At 36.5% G+C, this 16,570-nt stretch overlaps 1 protein-coding gene across 1 annotated transcript in view; it reads right to left on the bottom strand.

Moving 5' to 3' along the window:
* Positions 1-1,001: 1,001 nt before the first annotated feature.
* The window catches only part of Pen (karyopherin subunit alpha), a 28,842-nt gene continuing 13,273 nt past the window's right edge, over positions 1,002-16,570 (bottom strand). Inside the window, exons 6-11 of the mRNA XM_069816746.1 lie at positions 16,187-16,325; positions 8,475-8,650; positions 6,464-6,646; positions 5,300-5,482; positions 3,355-3,504; positions 1,002-1,426 (exon numbers count right to left, since the gene is read on the bottom strand). Coding sequence (XP_069672847.1) covers positions 1,331-1,426; positions 3,355-3,504; positions 5,300-5,482; positions 6,464-6,646; positions 8,475-8,650; positions 16,187-16,325 — 927 coding nt within the window. The 3' untranslated portion in view covers positions 1,002-1,330. The remainder of the gene's footprint in view (positions 1,427-3,354; positions 3,505-5,299; positions 5,483-6,463; positions 6,647-8,474; positions 8,651-16,186; positions 16,326-16,570) is intronic.

Raw genomic sequence — 16,570 nt, 5'->3', positions numbered from 1 at the left:
CATTGAAAGTACAAATAAACACATTTTTTTACTGGTGGTTCATTGATAAGAAAGTATTGAAAATATCAAATAAAGAAAATAAATAGTACGCGCGTGAACTAACCAGCTGACCGAGGTGGGAGATAGCCGAGGGAAGCAAGGCCAGTAGACAAACATGTGATGTGTCGTCTAGCAGTCATGGCTGTGCTAGCTTTATCACAGGTTTTCATAAACACAGGAGTAAAATGAACGCCCAACACTCGCTTATCCTCACTTCTTGACCAGTGTGCGCGGGACTGCATCGTTCAAGACTAGGCGTGTGAAAATAATATATTTAATACCCTCGAAACTTATTGCCGAGCCACTAAGCAAACAATGCCGAATCCCTCTTAATAATGCAAAGTTTTTTCACAATATTTTTTTACATTTTTACAAATGGCCAAAAAGCCTAAAAGCGAGTAAAATCAGATTATCTGTCTCTCTGTGTACAATAAAACTAAGGATTACTTCTTAACATAACCTACCAAATGTCAGCTTCAAAATAAGCTCTCGTTCAATGTTCTGCAGTAAATGGTTCCAGAGTTCTGAGTGCTGAAAGAGGCTTGTTTTTATAAAATACGCTAAATTTGTCACTCAACAATACGAAAACCGTTTGACTTTCGATAGTATATTTTTGAAAATGCACTCCCCTCAGCACCTTGTATAAGTAGGGAAAAAATGAGAGTATAAAAAAATGAGAGGTTTTTTACCGATCGATTTCATATGGAATAGCCCGGTCAAATGACTATTGTCAAATGCCTGACATTAGAAAACATATAATAAGCACATTTGAAGACTGCTTGCATGTCAATTATGAACAATGCACAACATTTCTAGTTAGAAACCTGAGACTACTGGCTGCTAATGGTGTTCTCGATAAGGTTACTCCCCTTACTCATTCTCAGCTAAAACTTGCAATCCCTTCTTCCAGCAGTATGGGGTTAGAGGTGACAATGTCCAGACAATTCTTCTCAATACACACATTGTAATAAAAAAAAAAATGTTTATTATTCTGAACTGTACAAAGAAATGCTACTAAAATGATTTTAAACTAATTCATAAAACGTAGAAAAATTGTACAAAAAAACAAACAAGATAGAGTATTGGAAGTCCAACCTATTACCAACAACTCAATTCAGCTAATGAAAAGCTCACAGCTGCTCCTGAAATATTGGCACTTATCAATATGAATACTACAACAGCGATTTCATATAAAACTCCACTAATTTGCATATAAAAATACTTCAAGAATGACGCAAGTAATATTTTTAACAGTCTTATATATTATATATCAGTATGGCACATTAATGGTTCAGAATGAAAAACCGCCATCAGGAACTGAATTAGTATTGCTGAAGTCCAGCTGACCATTCGACTCTCCAGGAGCCAGCGTGGGGTCCTCAGTATCCTGTTAAGACAAAACAAACGAGCACATTAACACCGCTAACAAATTACACCTCTTTCCTGGACATGGGTTTCTGCATCTTTCCATTCAATTGTTCACGTAACAAAGTCACAGACTTACACAGTAGGTAGTGAACCAGAACGAATTAAACCGAAACAAACAATGCCAACATCCTGTTCTCCTCCCCCTTTTCTCAGATGTACACTTAGCAGCAAAAAGAATGGGCCGGCTGTCAATTTCTAAGTTCCAGAGACATACATTGCGCATGCTCGTCTCGTCAACGCCGTAGTTCACTAGGTAACAATTAAACCATTTAAATTTGCTGTATTTTGTTTGAGAGTCTAAAATATGTAATAAAATCGAATGGCGGGTTGATTCTAGATACATCAGGGCCCTTGAAGAGTGAAATAATAATAAAATTTATGAATACAAAATCGACTGGAGCAACTATGAACAGGAAAACCATGTATTATGCCGAACTGATATAAACAGTTGCAGTAGTGTAAGTTGTTACGGCATTGGTATACTGAACACGTTAATACTAGTAGCTCAAGGTTACAATCTCCCCCAATCTTCCTTCTTTTTCTTTTTTTTTTTTTTTTTTTTATTACAAATTTGCCATCATGTGTGTCTTGCAAAGCTATAATTATGTGGCGATTTATCTTAGAATATGCCCAAACTCTAATAAATAATAAACCTCCCTCTCTCTTTCAAGCAATACTGCTTTCTGTTAATATAACATTCTGTCTCGTCATTACGCTTGAAGATGGCACAGAAACAATAACTCATTGCCCTGGTTCAGACAGGACTTCGATTGGAGAAATGTCATTTTCTCCGACGAGGTAATTGTCTCCAATAGCAATGATAGTACTGTCCTAGTTTATTGTATGAATGACCACCGATACGCTTCACGTGAGGGTCGCGTGTTGGGGTGGATGTCATACGATGGGACAGGACTTCTGGAACGCATCCATGGTCTGTTTACGGCAGAAGTCTACAGACACATTTTGGCAAATGTAATGATCCCTTCCGCCCAAAAACAATATCCAGAAGGAACACTTTTCTTCCAGCAGGATAATCATCCGATACACACTGCCAACCGGATTCAAAGATGGTTTACAAGGAGGCGTGATGTCGACCAGTCGACTGGTCTCCAAATTCACCAGATATGAATCAGTTTCAAAATTTGTGGGCTTCAGTCAAAAGGATCCTATGCTCTAATTGGGCAGAACAACCACCCGTTCAGACACCTGAGGAATTGTGGGACAGAGTTCTAGATGCAAGGGAGAAGATGGCCAAGAATTTAGACCTGTTTCATAATCTTGTGGACTCCATGCCACGCATAATGAGGGCAGATGTTGACGCAGGTGGTTTGTGGATGAGATGCTAGTCCCCACCACAGCCTTGTTTTGTTAATATATTAAAAAATGGTTTGTTTTTGTTAATTTAATTATTTATTTGTGTTTGAGATCCATCCGGTTTTTTAGGATGTGAAACAAGTATTTTTGTTTATACAGGCCAGGTCTCGCCTATTAATAGCCCACAGGTGATGGGCAATAATATTTTTTACAAGACAGGCATAACGAAGTTTGTTAACAAATCCCATTTCACATTTAAACTAATAAATTAAGTAAAAGTTAAAATAAAAAAAATAATTTTACCGTACCGGGAGGCAAACTCTCAACCTCTGGTACAGATGTCAGACTTTTTACCACTGGGCCACACACTGCTCGTAAGGTTTGGTACATTATAGACGGACGACTTTCAATGAAGAGACACCACAGCAATGCCTTGCAGTGGGTTACATTTACACAAGTGAACCGCGCAATAGAACTTAGCATTTCTATAGACCAAGAGTCGGCCCATTCTTTTTGCCGCTAAGTGTACATCACAAAACTACTCTTGCTAAATACAGCAGAACATGTACTTACTGTTTCTGAAAAGTAAGTATCTATCATGGATAAGGCCTTTTGATAAACTTGCTCATTCTCGTGGTTCTGCAAGTGCTCGAGTTTATCCAGTCCACCACACTCTTCTACCATTATGGCAACTCTCTCAACTTCTCCCATCTTTTCTGCAGTCTGGAACAGTTACAGAAAATATTTAGAAATGATCTAATAAATTTATTTTAATTTGGAATCAATATGATATGTTATAAAATCGATTTCTAATATTCAAGTTACAAGAATTATGTTACTCAATACTATCTGGAATCAATATCATGTCTATCAAACCGTATGAATGTCTTTACGAATAAACATTTCATTTGACAACCTTGAACACAATTTATGGTGTTCAATCAGCAGGCGACAATATCACCTGTAAGTACTTAGCAAGAGTACGTGTTAACTTCTGATATCACTGAACAACAAACTTTTACCTTTTCTCTTGCTCCGAAATAAAAACAGGTGAATATTACTAATATGTGTGCACTAAATCTAAATTTAAAATCCAAATTTCCTCATCACGCATCATTTTCTGGGGAAAGTGAATTCAATTTTGTAATGAAAAAATGGTCTACTTTTTTATTTTTCAATGCTATTGATAAAATTGCAACACACTAGAGATTCAAAATGCCTCATAATACTTAAAAAATGTGTACTGGATACAAAAATGATGTTACACAGTTTAAAACACAATAATAAAAATATTTCATGTGTATAATGAGAAAAATCTCGGAATTTGAACTTAACATTTAAAAGAATTTTCTGGCTGACTTCCATTCATAACTACATCCAGGACTGTCTTTTACAAGGAACCAACAACAGACTGTAAGCATGCTGGATGATCTTCCTTTATGTCACCTTTTCATTTCAAATATTTCTTGCCGAAATCTTTCCCCTTGCTCGTCGCTTACCACTTCAAGGTTAGGAGGAAATAATCCAAATGAGAATGTAAAAAGTGTATTTTGAGAGACATATTACACCCCATTTTATCATGCACTTAACATGGTTTCCACAAGCTCGATGTAGTTGTCTGTCCTAGAATTTCTAAGGACATTTGAGCAAACATTTTTGAAAGTGCACCCTGCCATTTTTTCTGTAATGGAAAGTTTTTCTTCAAAGAGCCAACCGTAACTTTCCGAAATTCTGGACCATGAAAATGCACTCTTTTGTCTTCATTAAAATTTTCTTCTAAATATTGAAAACCATACCCCTATTTGTTCATTGCGTAGATCTCACTTCGAACTGTTACGAAATTTACTGAATAGAAGGGACCAATATCTGTTTATTTATTAGAAGTACAAAAGAACATGCCAACAATCATAAGAACCCGGATATAGGACATAAACTCATAAAATACATTATGCTTTTGTTTTGGTTTACAACCCCTAACCCACGCCAGATGTTTTCTGGACGAGCACTTATCGAAAAGTGAAATCATAGTGTATCTTAAAAACCTTACGTGATACAAAGAAAAGAGATGCATTTTCAGATTCAGCACACACAAAACCAAACCATAAGAGACACATATGACTTGAGGCTTTCCCGGTGTTTGATATAGAATAACTCTTCTCGGGTTCTCAGCCAGGTGAGTTTGAGATTAGCTTTCGACGGCTAACTCTGCCATCTTCTTCATGAAGAAGATGGCAGAGCTAGCCGTCGAAAGCTTGGAAGCTAATCTCCAACTCACCTGGCTGAGTACCCGAGAAGAGTTATTCCATAAGAGACACATTGTTTTAAGTCGAAGCAAAATTCTTTTGTTCAGTGTATTCTATCATGTTAAAACCAACACAAGATGGGAAAGAAAACTTCATCTCATCTGTTCAAACCTAAAAAATTGAACGAATATTTAATACTGGAGAAAACACACACTCCTGACAGAAAAGTATGGTAATTTCTTAAAATATCAATCTAGTTTTCACAAACTGCTAACCTGCATAATGTTGTTCAATCCATCCAAAACTACACATACAGTCTTGCCATCTTTACTTTCCAAAAGGTCACAGAAAGGTTTAAGAACACCCATCTGCACAAGCATTGCCAACTGTGACACAGATCCCCCAGATGTGAAATTGGTTATTGCCCATGCAGCTTCTTTTTGAGACTTGAAATCACCCTGTAAGAGAAATTTTTATATTAAATTATGACCACACCATCTATTCACTGCCTCCTCAAAGAAACAAGTCGAAACAATGAGGTGAGAGTTCATAACTTTCTCATTATACCAAGTACGTTGTTTCCTACTGCCAGACAATTGACAATAAAGCCACTCATCTTTTATACAAAGTACAAAGACAAAATCTGTAACACTGCGAAACAGATTTAGAAATTCTCGCTGAAATACAAGTTTTCAGCATCTCTGATACCAAAGAGTGGATTCTGGATATGCTATGTACAGCACTTTCTGGACTGGAACAGGCAGGAATGATGATGATGATGATAATAATAATAATAATCCGTGGCACTACAGCCCATGAAGGGCATAGACCGACCAGCCAGCTGCTGGCTTCGCGCCCACATGCCAAAGCAGAGGTGGACGATCATCCAACCAGAATGAAGGTATTGTGTGGTTAGCACGATGATCCCCCCAGCCATTATAGCTGGTATTCGCAACCGGATTTCGCCACCTATCGTAGCTCCCCAAGTGCGTGGGCACCAGTCCCATACACTGGCCGAAATTTCATGAGAAAATTTCTTCCCTCATGAGGAATCGAACCAGCGCACATTCTGTAACCCAAGTCCTAGGCAGGATGCCTTAGGCCGCGACGCCACGGCACGGGACAGACAGGAATGATAATACATAAAATATCAATAATGAGTAAAAATTAACAGATCGTTGTAATCAAAAACACAGTTCTGATCCATCAAGACAAAGCCAACAATTTCATCAATGATTTCGTGTATTATATAGAATAAACTGACAAATAAGACTCAACTTAATATTAAAGAACAGTACTATAATTCACAGTGTAACAAATGCACTGGATTGTTATAGAATGCATAAAATTAAGAAGAAAGAAAGACCAAATTTTTAACATTACTTCTTTTCATCATGTACCCATCATCAGCTAAACTTCAAAGTCACTGTGCTACTTACAGATGACAGAACATGAATAAGTGGCTCCAGCAGACCCGCATTTACGACTTCCTGAATCTGATCTACATTGCCGGCAGTGATATTTGAAACAGTCCATGCTGCTTCCTTCATGATGTTCATTCGGGGGTGCTTCAACAATTCTCTAAGATGGATCAGTCCACCAGCCTGGATTATTGCATCAGTCTGCAAAAAAAAAACAAATTTTATATTTTTAAACTCAATAGCGGAAAATGCAAGAATTCTGCAATCATATGTATAACAATATAATCAAGAAAATCTCTTTACTACATTTCTCCTGTGACTAAATTAGATCAATGTACACAGTGCAACAACTGGAAAATGCGAAGATTCCATGTATGAACAATCTGAACATTTCCTCTTCCATCTAGATCCTGTACAACAATCATGAAGCAACAGAAAGGAGTCACAGGAAATGTTTGGAATACTGGTCAGTGCTACTTGTTACAGCTCTCCGATTGGTATACACATCAAAATAAAGTTTTGGGAATATAAAGTCACAAAGTGTTAAGCCCAGTGAATACAATTGATGTGACATCACACACACTTTTGCTTTGGAGGGGAGAGGAGAATCCATAATGAGAACCCAATAGCTTAAGGTACAGTCACACGTCGCTACTTTTGCTGTGCAACTTTTGTACTGTAGCTGCAAAAGTTGCGTGTCGTATTCACATGTAAGCCAAAAGTAGCACACTACACGCTACTTTTCGTGCTATGCAACCTCAGTGCAGCAAAAGTTGCAACTGGAGGTTGCGAGTCTGTTCACACACAAGGCGCTACTTTTGCAGCCGCAGTCATGCTGCAGTTTTCCATCTCCGTGTTGACTTCTCAATATACATTTTGTGGTAATGTTCGCATTATTAATAAACTCATGCGAAAGCTTACTTACCTATTATTTGCTTTCTGTCCTAACTAGTATTAAAAAATTGGCGTTATTTTTACTATAAAGCTTTTAAAAACGCCTACATACTTAAATGATAACCAACAGCATATTCACGTAATCAATGTTGGCAACCCTCCTGTTTGAAACCACGCTACAGAAAATTAAAAAAGTGAATTATATCGTCAGCAAATATGCTCAGAACTGTGTTGTGCATTTAATAACTGTTACAAATAATTTATTTTCATCACATGTAACATTAAAATACATCCAAACAAAAGTATCATTGGCACATATGGGTGGCAACACTGGTCGCAACTGCAGAAAAAGTTTCAACAAAACCGATATCAAAAATGCTGCAGCTGCAACCCTGAGAACCCTGTTCACACGTCGCTACTTTTAAGCTGCACGCAGCATGAAAAAGTAGCGAGCAGCAGGTTCGGCAGGCGCTACTTTTCGGGTTGCACCGTTGTTCACACGTCGCAGTACAAGAGTTGCGCAGTTTTTTGAACTGCATTGCTGCAAAAGTAGTGATGTGTGACCGTACCTTTAGTTTTGCCACTCAACAGGAACCAAGTGCCCTAGTCTCAATACTGAATTCTTTAAAGCATACGTTTCAGAATGTCCAGATAGTATGTAGCAGTGAGAAAGAAAAAGAAAAATGACAGTAAGGGAGAGACAGAAGGAATCTTTGGATCACACTAAGATCTCAAATGACGGCAATCTATGATCTTCAGGGTAGCCGGTTTGGAAAACAATCCCCCCTCTTTGGATTCTTCCTGACTTCTGGTAACAGCACCTGTTCATGCCTGAATACCAGCCCTATTTTCAAATTGTCGCACTGTATATGTAGAGTTGTAATCAGGTAATCAACCCAAGCGGGGAATCGAACCCATGCCAGAGTACAACTCCGGATCAATAGGCAAACATTACCACCTGAGCTATGCCAGTGTTTTTCATGCTGCACATGTCTAACATCAGGATTAAAATTCGTTTATAGACAGGGAACATTTTTGCTTTTGTTATGCATGTTTTGTACACAAGGATGTCATTATCTCAATTCGAGATTTTGAACACTAATTTTTTCAGAACATATAAAACTCAGACACAAACCTGCATGTCATTGCCTGTAACAATGTTGCCAACAGCACGAAGAGCTGGGGTAAGCACATTAACTTCTGTTGCACGAAGAAGTTCAACTAATCTTGGAACAACACCAGTATCCACAACAGCTTGAATTTTGTCATTGCTTCCATCGGTAAGGTATGAGAGTGCCCAGCATGTATCAGCTACAAACAAATGCAAAGTAACAATTTATTACTGAACTTCTTAAAATCAATATATTTCTTAACTTATAGCCTCAAGTTTATCTAGACTTTTGGAGAGATAATTAAGAACCTTTATCGTATACCACTTCCATGTCTGAAATTCTGAACTCCACTAGTGTTATCTTAAATTTCACAGTATCCATCAACAATACGGGTTATTAAGATGATATACACATTTCATTGAAACATGGAGAAGTAATAAACACTTCATAAAATGTATCCTAAGAAAAGCTAACATTTATTAACAAGTTTACCAAAGGAACTGTAGTTGATTTCCTTTCTTTTCCAAGGAGAGTGGAAATGAATTTAACAGAGTAACGAAGTATCTATTCCAATCTATATCCAGGCTGTTGTAACCTCCCACCTGACAACTCTGCATAATGTTGGTAGCAAGAGATGCAACGTTGCCACAATGACCACTCACTACAGCCGACAGCTTATGAGGGGTTTGATGTTCTGCTTCATTAATTCAAATGATACTTATTATGTAACTCAGTTCTTTATTACAGTTTTTTACACTGGCTGTATTACATTATCTGCAGGAGTGAACAGCACATCTACAGTATATATACGGACAAATTCCTTCTACTGCTCGTAAAATTGACGAGTCATTCACACCAATTCTGAGGCCCAACTATTTACACAAAGGATTCTCAATATGTGAGTTCCCATTTTCTGAATGTTTTTTTTTTTGCAACATTTCACAGCAGCACTACATTAACCTACAAATTATGCATGTAGTAGTAACACCATTAACACAGTATGTAGCAAACCAAAAACCCAGCAGTGCTCCACATAGCAGCAGGAGCAGCTAATAGAAAATGCTGTTCTCATTGGTTCAGAAGACTACCACACAGCGTTCTTGAACACTTCCATAGGTAACTGCCATTCCACACCAAAACGAGTCTAAGTGCAATTTTTGAAGTTCAATAAAAATACATTTTAATTCAATAATACGAAATAATAAACTTAAAACTGAAATGGTAGAAGTATTTTATCTCCCCAAGTTCACTTTTGAAATTTTCTACATGCTTGAAGTGAAAGATTAGACTGCTACCTTTGGCACTAATCATGATTAAGTTCGTAGCTTTATATTTATTCTAGCATTCATTGTCAACTTAATTTGTCTTGGAGGGGAGACAACGAGAGAATATAGCAAACAGCTGATGGATTTAATTTGTTTTAGAATTTTTAATTATTTCAAAAATTGATTTCTTATTGCAGAAACTTTCATGTCCAGTTCATTACAGAAAAATTACAGCAGAATTGGAGAAAAAAATACCCTTATACACGCAAGAAACTTTTTAATTCATGAGCTGTTATTAAAACTAATGAATTAAGTATTAGAAATTCAAATTACTCTCTCAGCAACTATTTTATAATTTGATCAGCTGTACAAAAATGAATGTTATGTTAAATTAATTTCAATTTGCTTCTTTACTTTATATATTCATTAACGAAAAAGAAAAAGGAATGTTAAAAAATAAATTAGGTATATTAATGCAATGTTTTATTTGAAAACATTTGTATAAACAAGTCTGTTACACGCTCTATCTATATTCACTCTGCTTGGTAAACAAAGAAAAGTTGTTTGAAGTAGATGGATGTACAGTAGTGGCAAAAAAACCAGACCGACCCTTGTAGCCGATTTCAGAGCCTTCTTCACTCCAGAGCACAATAGATTGGTAACTAACAAGTAAACCTTCAGGTGGGGTAAAAAAAGAAAGACTTACCTTTATTACCATTCGATTAAGCATTAAAACTAATGCAAAATACGTAAATTTTACAACTCTAACGCAATGAACATCAGAGATCACGACCAATCAAGATCAAGTTGACATGGGCTACTTAGATTGCAAATAACTATACCACGCAGCAATGCTAGACGCGAGAGCAAAGACAGTACTGCTGAAGAAGCGCTGTCAGCTAGTTTTTACATTGTAGTTTATTGTGTAATGTTATGTGTAGTGAGCTGAAGAAGATGAACCCAGTGAATATAGTGATTAAAATTGTGGATAAACTAAATGAAGAGGGTTATAAGGAGACAGTGAAATGTCGTGGAAGGAACTTGAAACTGTTGATGATATATGACTTATTGAATAGTTATGAATCTGAAGCAGTTGAAGAAAGTCATACTCTGGACACTGATGAAAATGAACCATGAAATGACAATGTCATGCCTCATGTACGAGAATGGGAGACTGAAAAAACAAATACTACGTCAGAAGAGGAATTAAGTACTTCACAAAGTTCCGGTTCTCAATACACTCCGTCCCCTCCCAAAACATCTCGAGTCATTGACTTTGAAGAAAAATGTAAAGTAACAGAGTATTGGATTCTGCCAGGTGTACCGACAAATAAAAAGAAAAAGTTTAACCATAGGTCAGGGAGCAATATGAGACATAAATTCATGTGGTTAACACACGAAAGTCAACTGTCAAAAGATTGCAACTCATAAGTCGTATTTGGTGGTATGATTTTGGACAGTTTGGACATGTACAATGATGATCAAGTGTTTAATACAGACGAATGTGGGTTCCATAAGGAACCAGTAAAGTGTATGGTGTCGTGCAATCCAAGGGAGCAACTACACATTCCTACACTATAACGCCGGTGGTTTCTAAAGCTGGAAAACTGATGCCAAAGTTACTACTTATTCTCCAAGAACCGAAAGGTATAAGTCAAAGAGTTGCAGAACGCATTTTCCAGAGTGACAACCTTGTAGTAAAATGGAAAAACGACCAAAAAAATATGGATACAATTCTTACGAGAAATATTCCTTCCTAATTCTGCAACATGCAATCTTCTGCTGTTGGACTCGTATGGTGTCCACTGCGACAAAAATACAATTAAGCAACTGTTAGAAGAAGGGACTATGGTCTTGAAAAACTAGTAGTTAAAATCATACCACCAAATACGACTTATGAGTTGCAATCTTTGGACAGGTACTTTTTTCGAATGTATAAGCATATGATTTGACACATTTCTCATAATGTAGATTTTGATGATTCATCTGATACATTACAACAAAGCAACAATATACTGAAACTACATTCGCTTGTTTACCAGTAGTTTCCTTCTCCACGATTCCAACAGGCGCATGGGTATGGTTGGGTGTTGGCTGAATTGGGATCCAGAAGTGGACAACGTTTTCAAAACACTACAGAGTACTGTAACCGAAATGTACAAGGAATACGTACGATATGTGCAAAATCAGCCGGTATAAAGTGCAGGTGGTGTACTGAATTTGTGTTTCCAACATTTTGCATTAGCTATCACTGTTGTGAGACATATGTTTCTGGATAAAAACAAATCAGATTGTGGAATACGATGCGTTAAGTAACATGATGACCACATCATCATTTTCCTTCTTATGCAGTAATCGCTAGTTGAAGGTATGTTTACGGGCTGCTTGAAGCCTCGTGTTCTGTACTGTGTATCGCACTTGATAATTGCAGTCGAGTTACGAAATTTTAGGATTAATCATATTTTATTATGCTGATTCCAAAAATATAAGTTTAATTTTCATTGTTTTTTACCTCAGGTGAAGGTTTACTTGTAAGACTTTCGTGGTTAGATTCCTGCCTGGGAAGGAAACTTTTTTTTGTTCCTTATTCAAATTTATTCCCAATACTTTTCGATTGCAACGATATTTTACTACTAAATTAACTTATTATTCCCAGAACATGAATTTTACCAGCAATCGAAAAGTATTGGGAAAAATTCGAATAAGGAACAAAACAAAATTTCCCTCTCAGGCAGTATTCAAACCACAAAAGTCTTAGTTACCAGTCTATCGTGCTCTGGAGTGAAGAAGGCTCTGAAATCGGCTACAAGGGTCAGTCTGGTTTTTATTGCCACTACTGTACACTACAGGGAACACCCCTTACATACTAGAACAACCACTACAGAAAGGCAGGAAAACTTTGTCTGCTACATACTTGTTCGCATCTCAAGACAAACACGAGTCAAATTTATTCACACTCCCTTGTCTTTAACCTCTTCAGAAATTCAACTGTGCTGTCTCCAATTCTTTGTTGTCTTAATATCAGATATACCAGAAACCTCAGATTAAGTCATTCTAACGCTTACATAGAGATAAAAAAAATGAGTGAGGAAGAAGAATGACTCCAAAACTTAATGTGGTAAGAGGTTGGCTCAATGCTAGTAAGCTAGGTAATCTTCCATCCAGGCAGCCCAGGTTCAATCCCTAGGCCTGATATTTGACAGATAAAACAGACTTTGCAGAGATATTTCCCTTCTTTCATTCCACCAACGCTACATCCTCCCTTCATTTCATCTATCATCTGCAATAGTTAAAAATAGACTGGTGTGGAGTCTTGGGGCTAATACAGGTTTCTGAAGTTAATACAGGATGGGCTTGAGGCTCTAGACCTTATCAGGTATGGGATCTGTCAGTATTGAAGCAAGATGACCCACCTGTCAGCATCAGATTCACGAATGCTATACAAACCACTGTCGAACTTGGACAATCATTGCATATAGGGCACACGATTAAGTGCATAGATCCATCCCAGGTCTAGCTCTCAAGAAGCCAAGGAATGTTAATGTTTACTACGTGAAACAAAAGTAACTGCATATGCAAATGACTCTTGACTAAATCCAGCACTGAATGTCATTACATGAAGCTACACAAAGAACTATGTTGTTGTTTTCTAATGCCAGGCGTTTGACAAAGTCATTTGACCTCTTGCACTCCAATATTTTTCAAAGATATTATCATGGCCAGCCACTTAAGCACAGATTTTGAGGTGTTCCGAATCCATTTCTTGATTTGAGTTGCACAATGGACAGTTAGGGGACTGATATGTTCCAATTCTATGCAGGTGTTTGGCCAAACGATCATGGCCTGTTGCCAATCTAAATGCAGCTACAGACGATTTCCGTGATAAATCGGGAATTAACTGTGGATTTTGATGCAGAGAGTTCCATTTTTTTCCCTTGGGATTGTGTTATCAAATTTTGTTTGTTGAAGTCTAAGTATGTAGATTTAATAAATCTCTTCACAGAGTAATACGTAGATTTAGTAACAGGTCTGTAAGTAGCAGTGCTGCCCTTCTTTGCTAAAGCATCCACATTATCGTTTCCCAGGATTCCACAATGGGATGGTATCCATTGGAATACAATTCTTTTATTGAGTGATATTAATTGAGAGAGCATTTTAGTTATTTCTGCTGTTTGAGATGAAGGTGTGTGTTTAGAGACAATTGATAGAATAGCTGCTTTGGAGTCTGACAATATAACTGCATTCCTAAATTTATTGATGTGGCATAGAAGATTCCTGAAACATTCACTTATTGCAATGATTTCACCATCAAAACTTGTTGTTCCATATCCACGAGATCTATAAAGTGAGAAGAGACAGCACGTAACACCTGCACCGGCACCTTGTTCTCTGGAGATCAAGGATCCATCAGTGTATAAATGAAGCCAGTTTTGTGGAGGGTACCTAATATTAATTGTCTCTAAAGACAATTGTTTCATTATTTCAGTGTTTACTTCTGATTTCAGTATTTCTTCTGTTAAATTTAGATTATATTCTATATTTAATAGAGTTAAAGGGTTTGGTTTAATTTGTAAGTTTTCTTTTAAATTCGGGATATTGATTTTCTGTTTTAATTCTTGAACAATGGATATGAAACTGAGTTTTCAACCAACAGAGAGGACTGTATGAATGCCAATTGTTTCCTGGTAATCTGATAAGTTTTTCATATTGAATCAGTGCTTTTTCTTCTATTGTCATTTTGATGCTGTTAATATTAGTGAGGAATCTCATAGAATCTATCAGAGTTGTTTTGATTCCACCAGTAATGAGCCTGAGAGCTTGGTTTTGAACATATTCTATTTCGTTTATGAAAGGTGAAGTAATTAAAATTTCTCCGCAGTACGTCAGAACTGGCTGTATAAACATTTTGTATGTAGTGTTCAAAGTATTTCTAGAGCATCCCCATTTCTTTCCTGCTAGTCTTTTTAGAAGGGAGAATCTTTTACGAGCTTTTTCAGAACACAAAGAACTATACTAATCTTCCCTTCTCACACAAGAGGAGAATCAGTGAGCCAGCTGTTAAGATCTCTTGAATATGTAACTCAATGCAAGCAATGTACTGAATGTTAACTGCAGGACTGATGCAATACTGCTCCATAAGACCCACAGTCCAAGTATAATATTAATTTAACTCTATAGAATTTCTTAAATAAATACTATTAGAATCTATATATATAATTTGAACTGGTAATGGAAATTACGGGAAAACAGCTGAACGGATTTTAATAAATGGTCCCTCATTTTGAAGCTTGGAACCCAAAGTTTTTCGGAAAAGTAGTAGTTTTCAGTTTAATGTCAATTTTCCTATTTTCCAAAATCCATCTGTTGTCAGTTTTGAGGACTAATTTTACTGAATCACGGCCGACTTGATTGAATTTCAGAACAAAACCCACACTACAATAAACAATAGGCTATTACACGAAGGTCATGACCTGCAGGATTGCCGACATATTTAGAGCTCAATTCAATTTGTTATTAAAAACTGATTCTGCAGTGTATAATTTTCTGAGTAGGCTACAGCTGTATATTGGATATTCAAATCTACGAAACTTGAGGTGGTTTGATGACATTGTTACCATTAGAAATTAAATATTATTATAGTTAATATGATGCGTCTATTTTTCATTAATTGTACATAATATTGATGCTATATTCATGACATGAAAGTGAAACATTTTGAGGTTATGCAAGTAAATGTAGAGAATACCTTAATTTAGATCTTCATTTCTATAATTTACTGAGTGGCTGCTATATATAACTACAAAACTTAAGATAATAATATTGTTATTAAAAATCAAATATTTTTATACTTATTAACCCAGTGGGGTTGGGTCTTTTTCATATACTTAATGGCGGTGTAGTGTAGATATTGATATGTGTCATTGTCTTCAGTATTGGCTCGAGAGAGCGCAAAAATTACAGTTCCTTAGGAAAGATCAAAAGGTATTACTTGCTGATAAAATAAGATGCCTAGAAAATTTTGTAGTCTCCAGATCATTTCAGCAAGATCTCTTACTAGGATAAAATGATTTTACGCTCTGCAATTCAATTTCTACATGCAGCAGCTATACGAAAATGCTATTGTTCGAAAGCTTAGCAAACCTATTTTTTTAACTTTTGCCTACAATCCACAATGACCTGAAATAGCTAATGCTATCGTCCTGACATTGATACTTGCGTTTTCACGTTGAAACTCAAAAACTGAAGTTGGATAGGTTCAAGAAAAAGTATTTGGCCTAAAAAAATCCATTCAGAAGGAGTATGTTTCATTATTATGGAAGCAAATAACTATCATAAAGACAAGTATTCTTCATTGAAAATAAATCTGAAAAATATTTACTTGAACGTCTAACGAACTTAGTTTGCAGCAGCATTTGCTGCACAAGCCACTAGTATATTCTACATTTTCATTCCGCAAACCTGATTCTTACCGAGAACATCAGTGTCAGCATAATGTAAGAGCCTATTGAGTGTAGACAGACAGGTCTCGACAATTTCAAATGGTGGAGGAGGATTCTTGTTGCGACACAGATTAGACAGCGTCCAAACAATATTCCGCAAGAAAGAAACCTGAAAACACGAAGACACATTCAACACACTTTTAAAGATCCTTCACTTCATACAACATATTATGCAAGACCAAAACTACTAAATTTAATATTTTAGACATTAAGAGGAGGTAAACAGTATGACTAATCTGTTACACCATTTAAATTCTTAATGTCTAGAAAAGTAAGAGATAATAGGCTATATCATTATCGTCTTAAGTTGTCACTTATCAGTTCATTCAGTTACAATACATGGATTAACCTTGG

This window comes from Periplaneta americana, chromosome 17, assembly GCF_040183065.1.
Source record: "Periplaneta americana isolate PAMFEO1 chromosome 17, P.americana_PAMFEO1_priV1, whole genome shotgun sequence".
In the NCBI taxonomy this organism is placed as follows: Eukaryota; Metazoa; Arthropoda; class Insecta; order Blattodea; family Blattidae; genus Periplaneta; species Periplaneta americana.
This window is presented reverse-complemented; position numbering and strand designations above follow the sequence as displayed.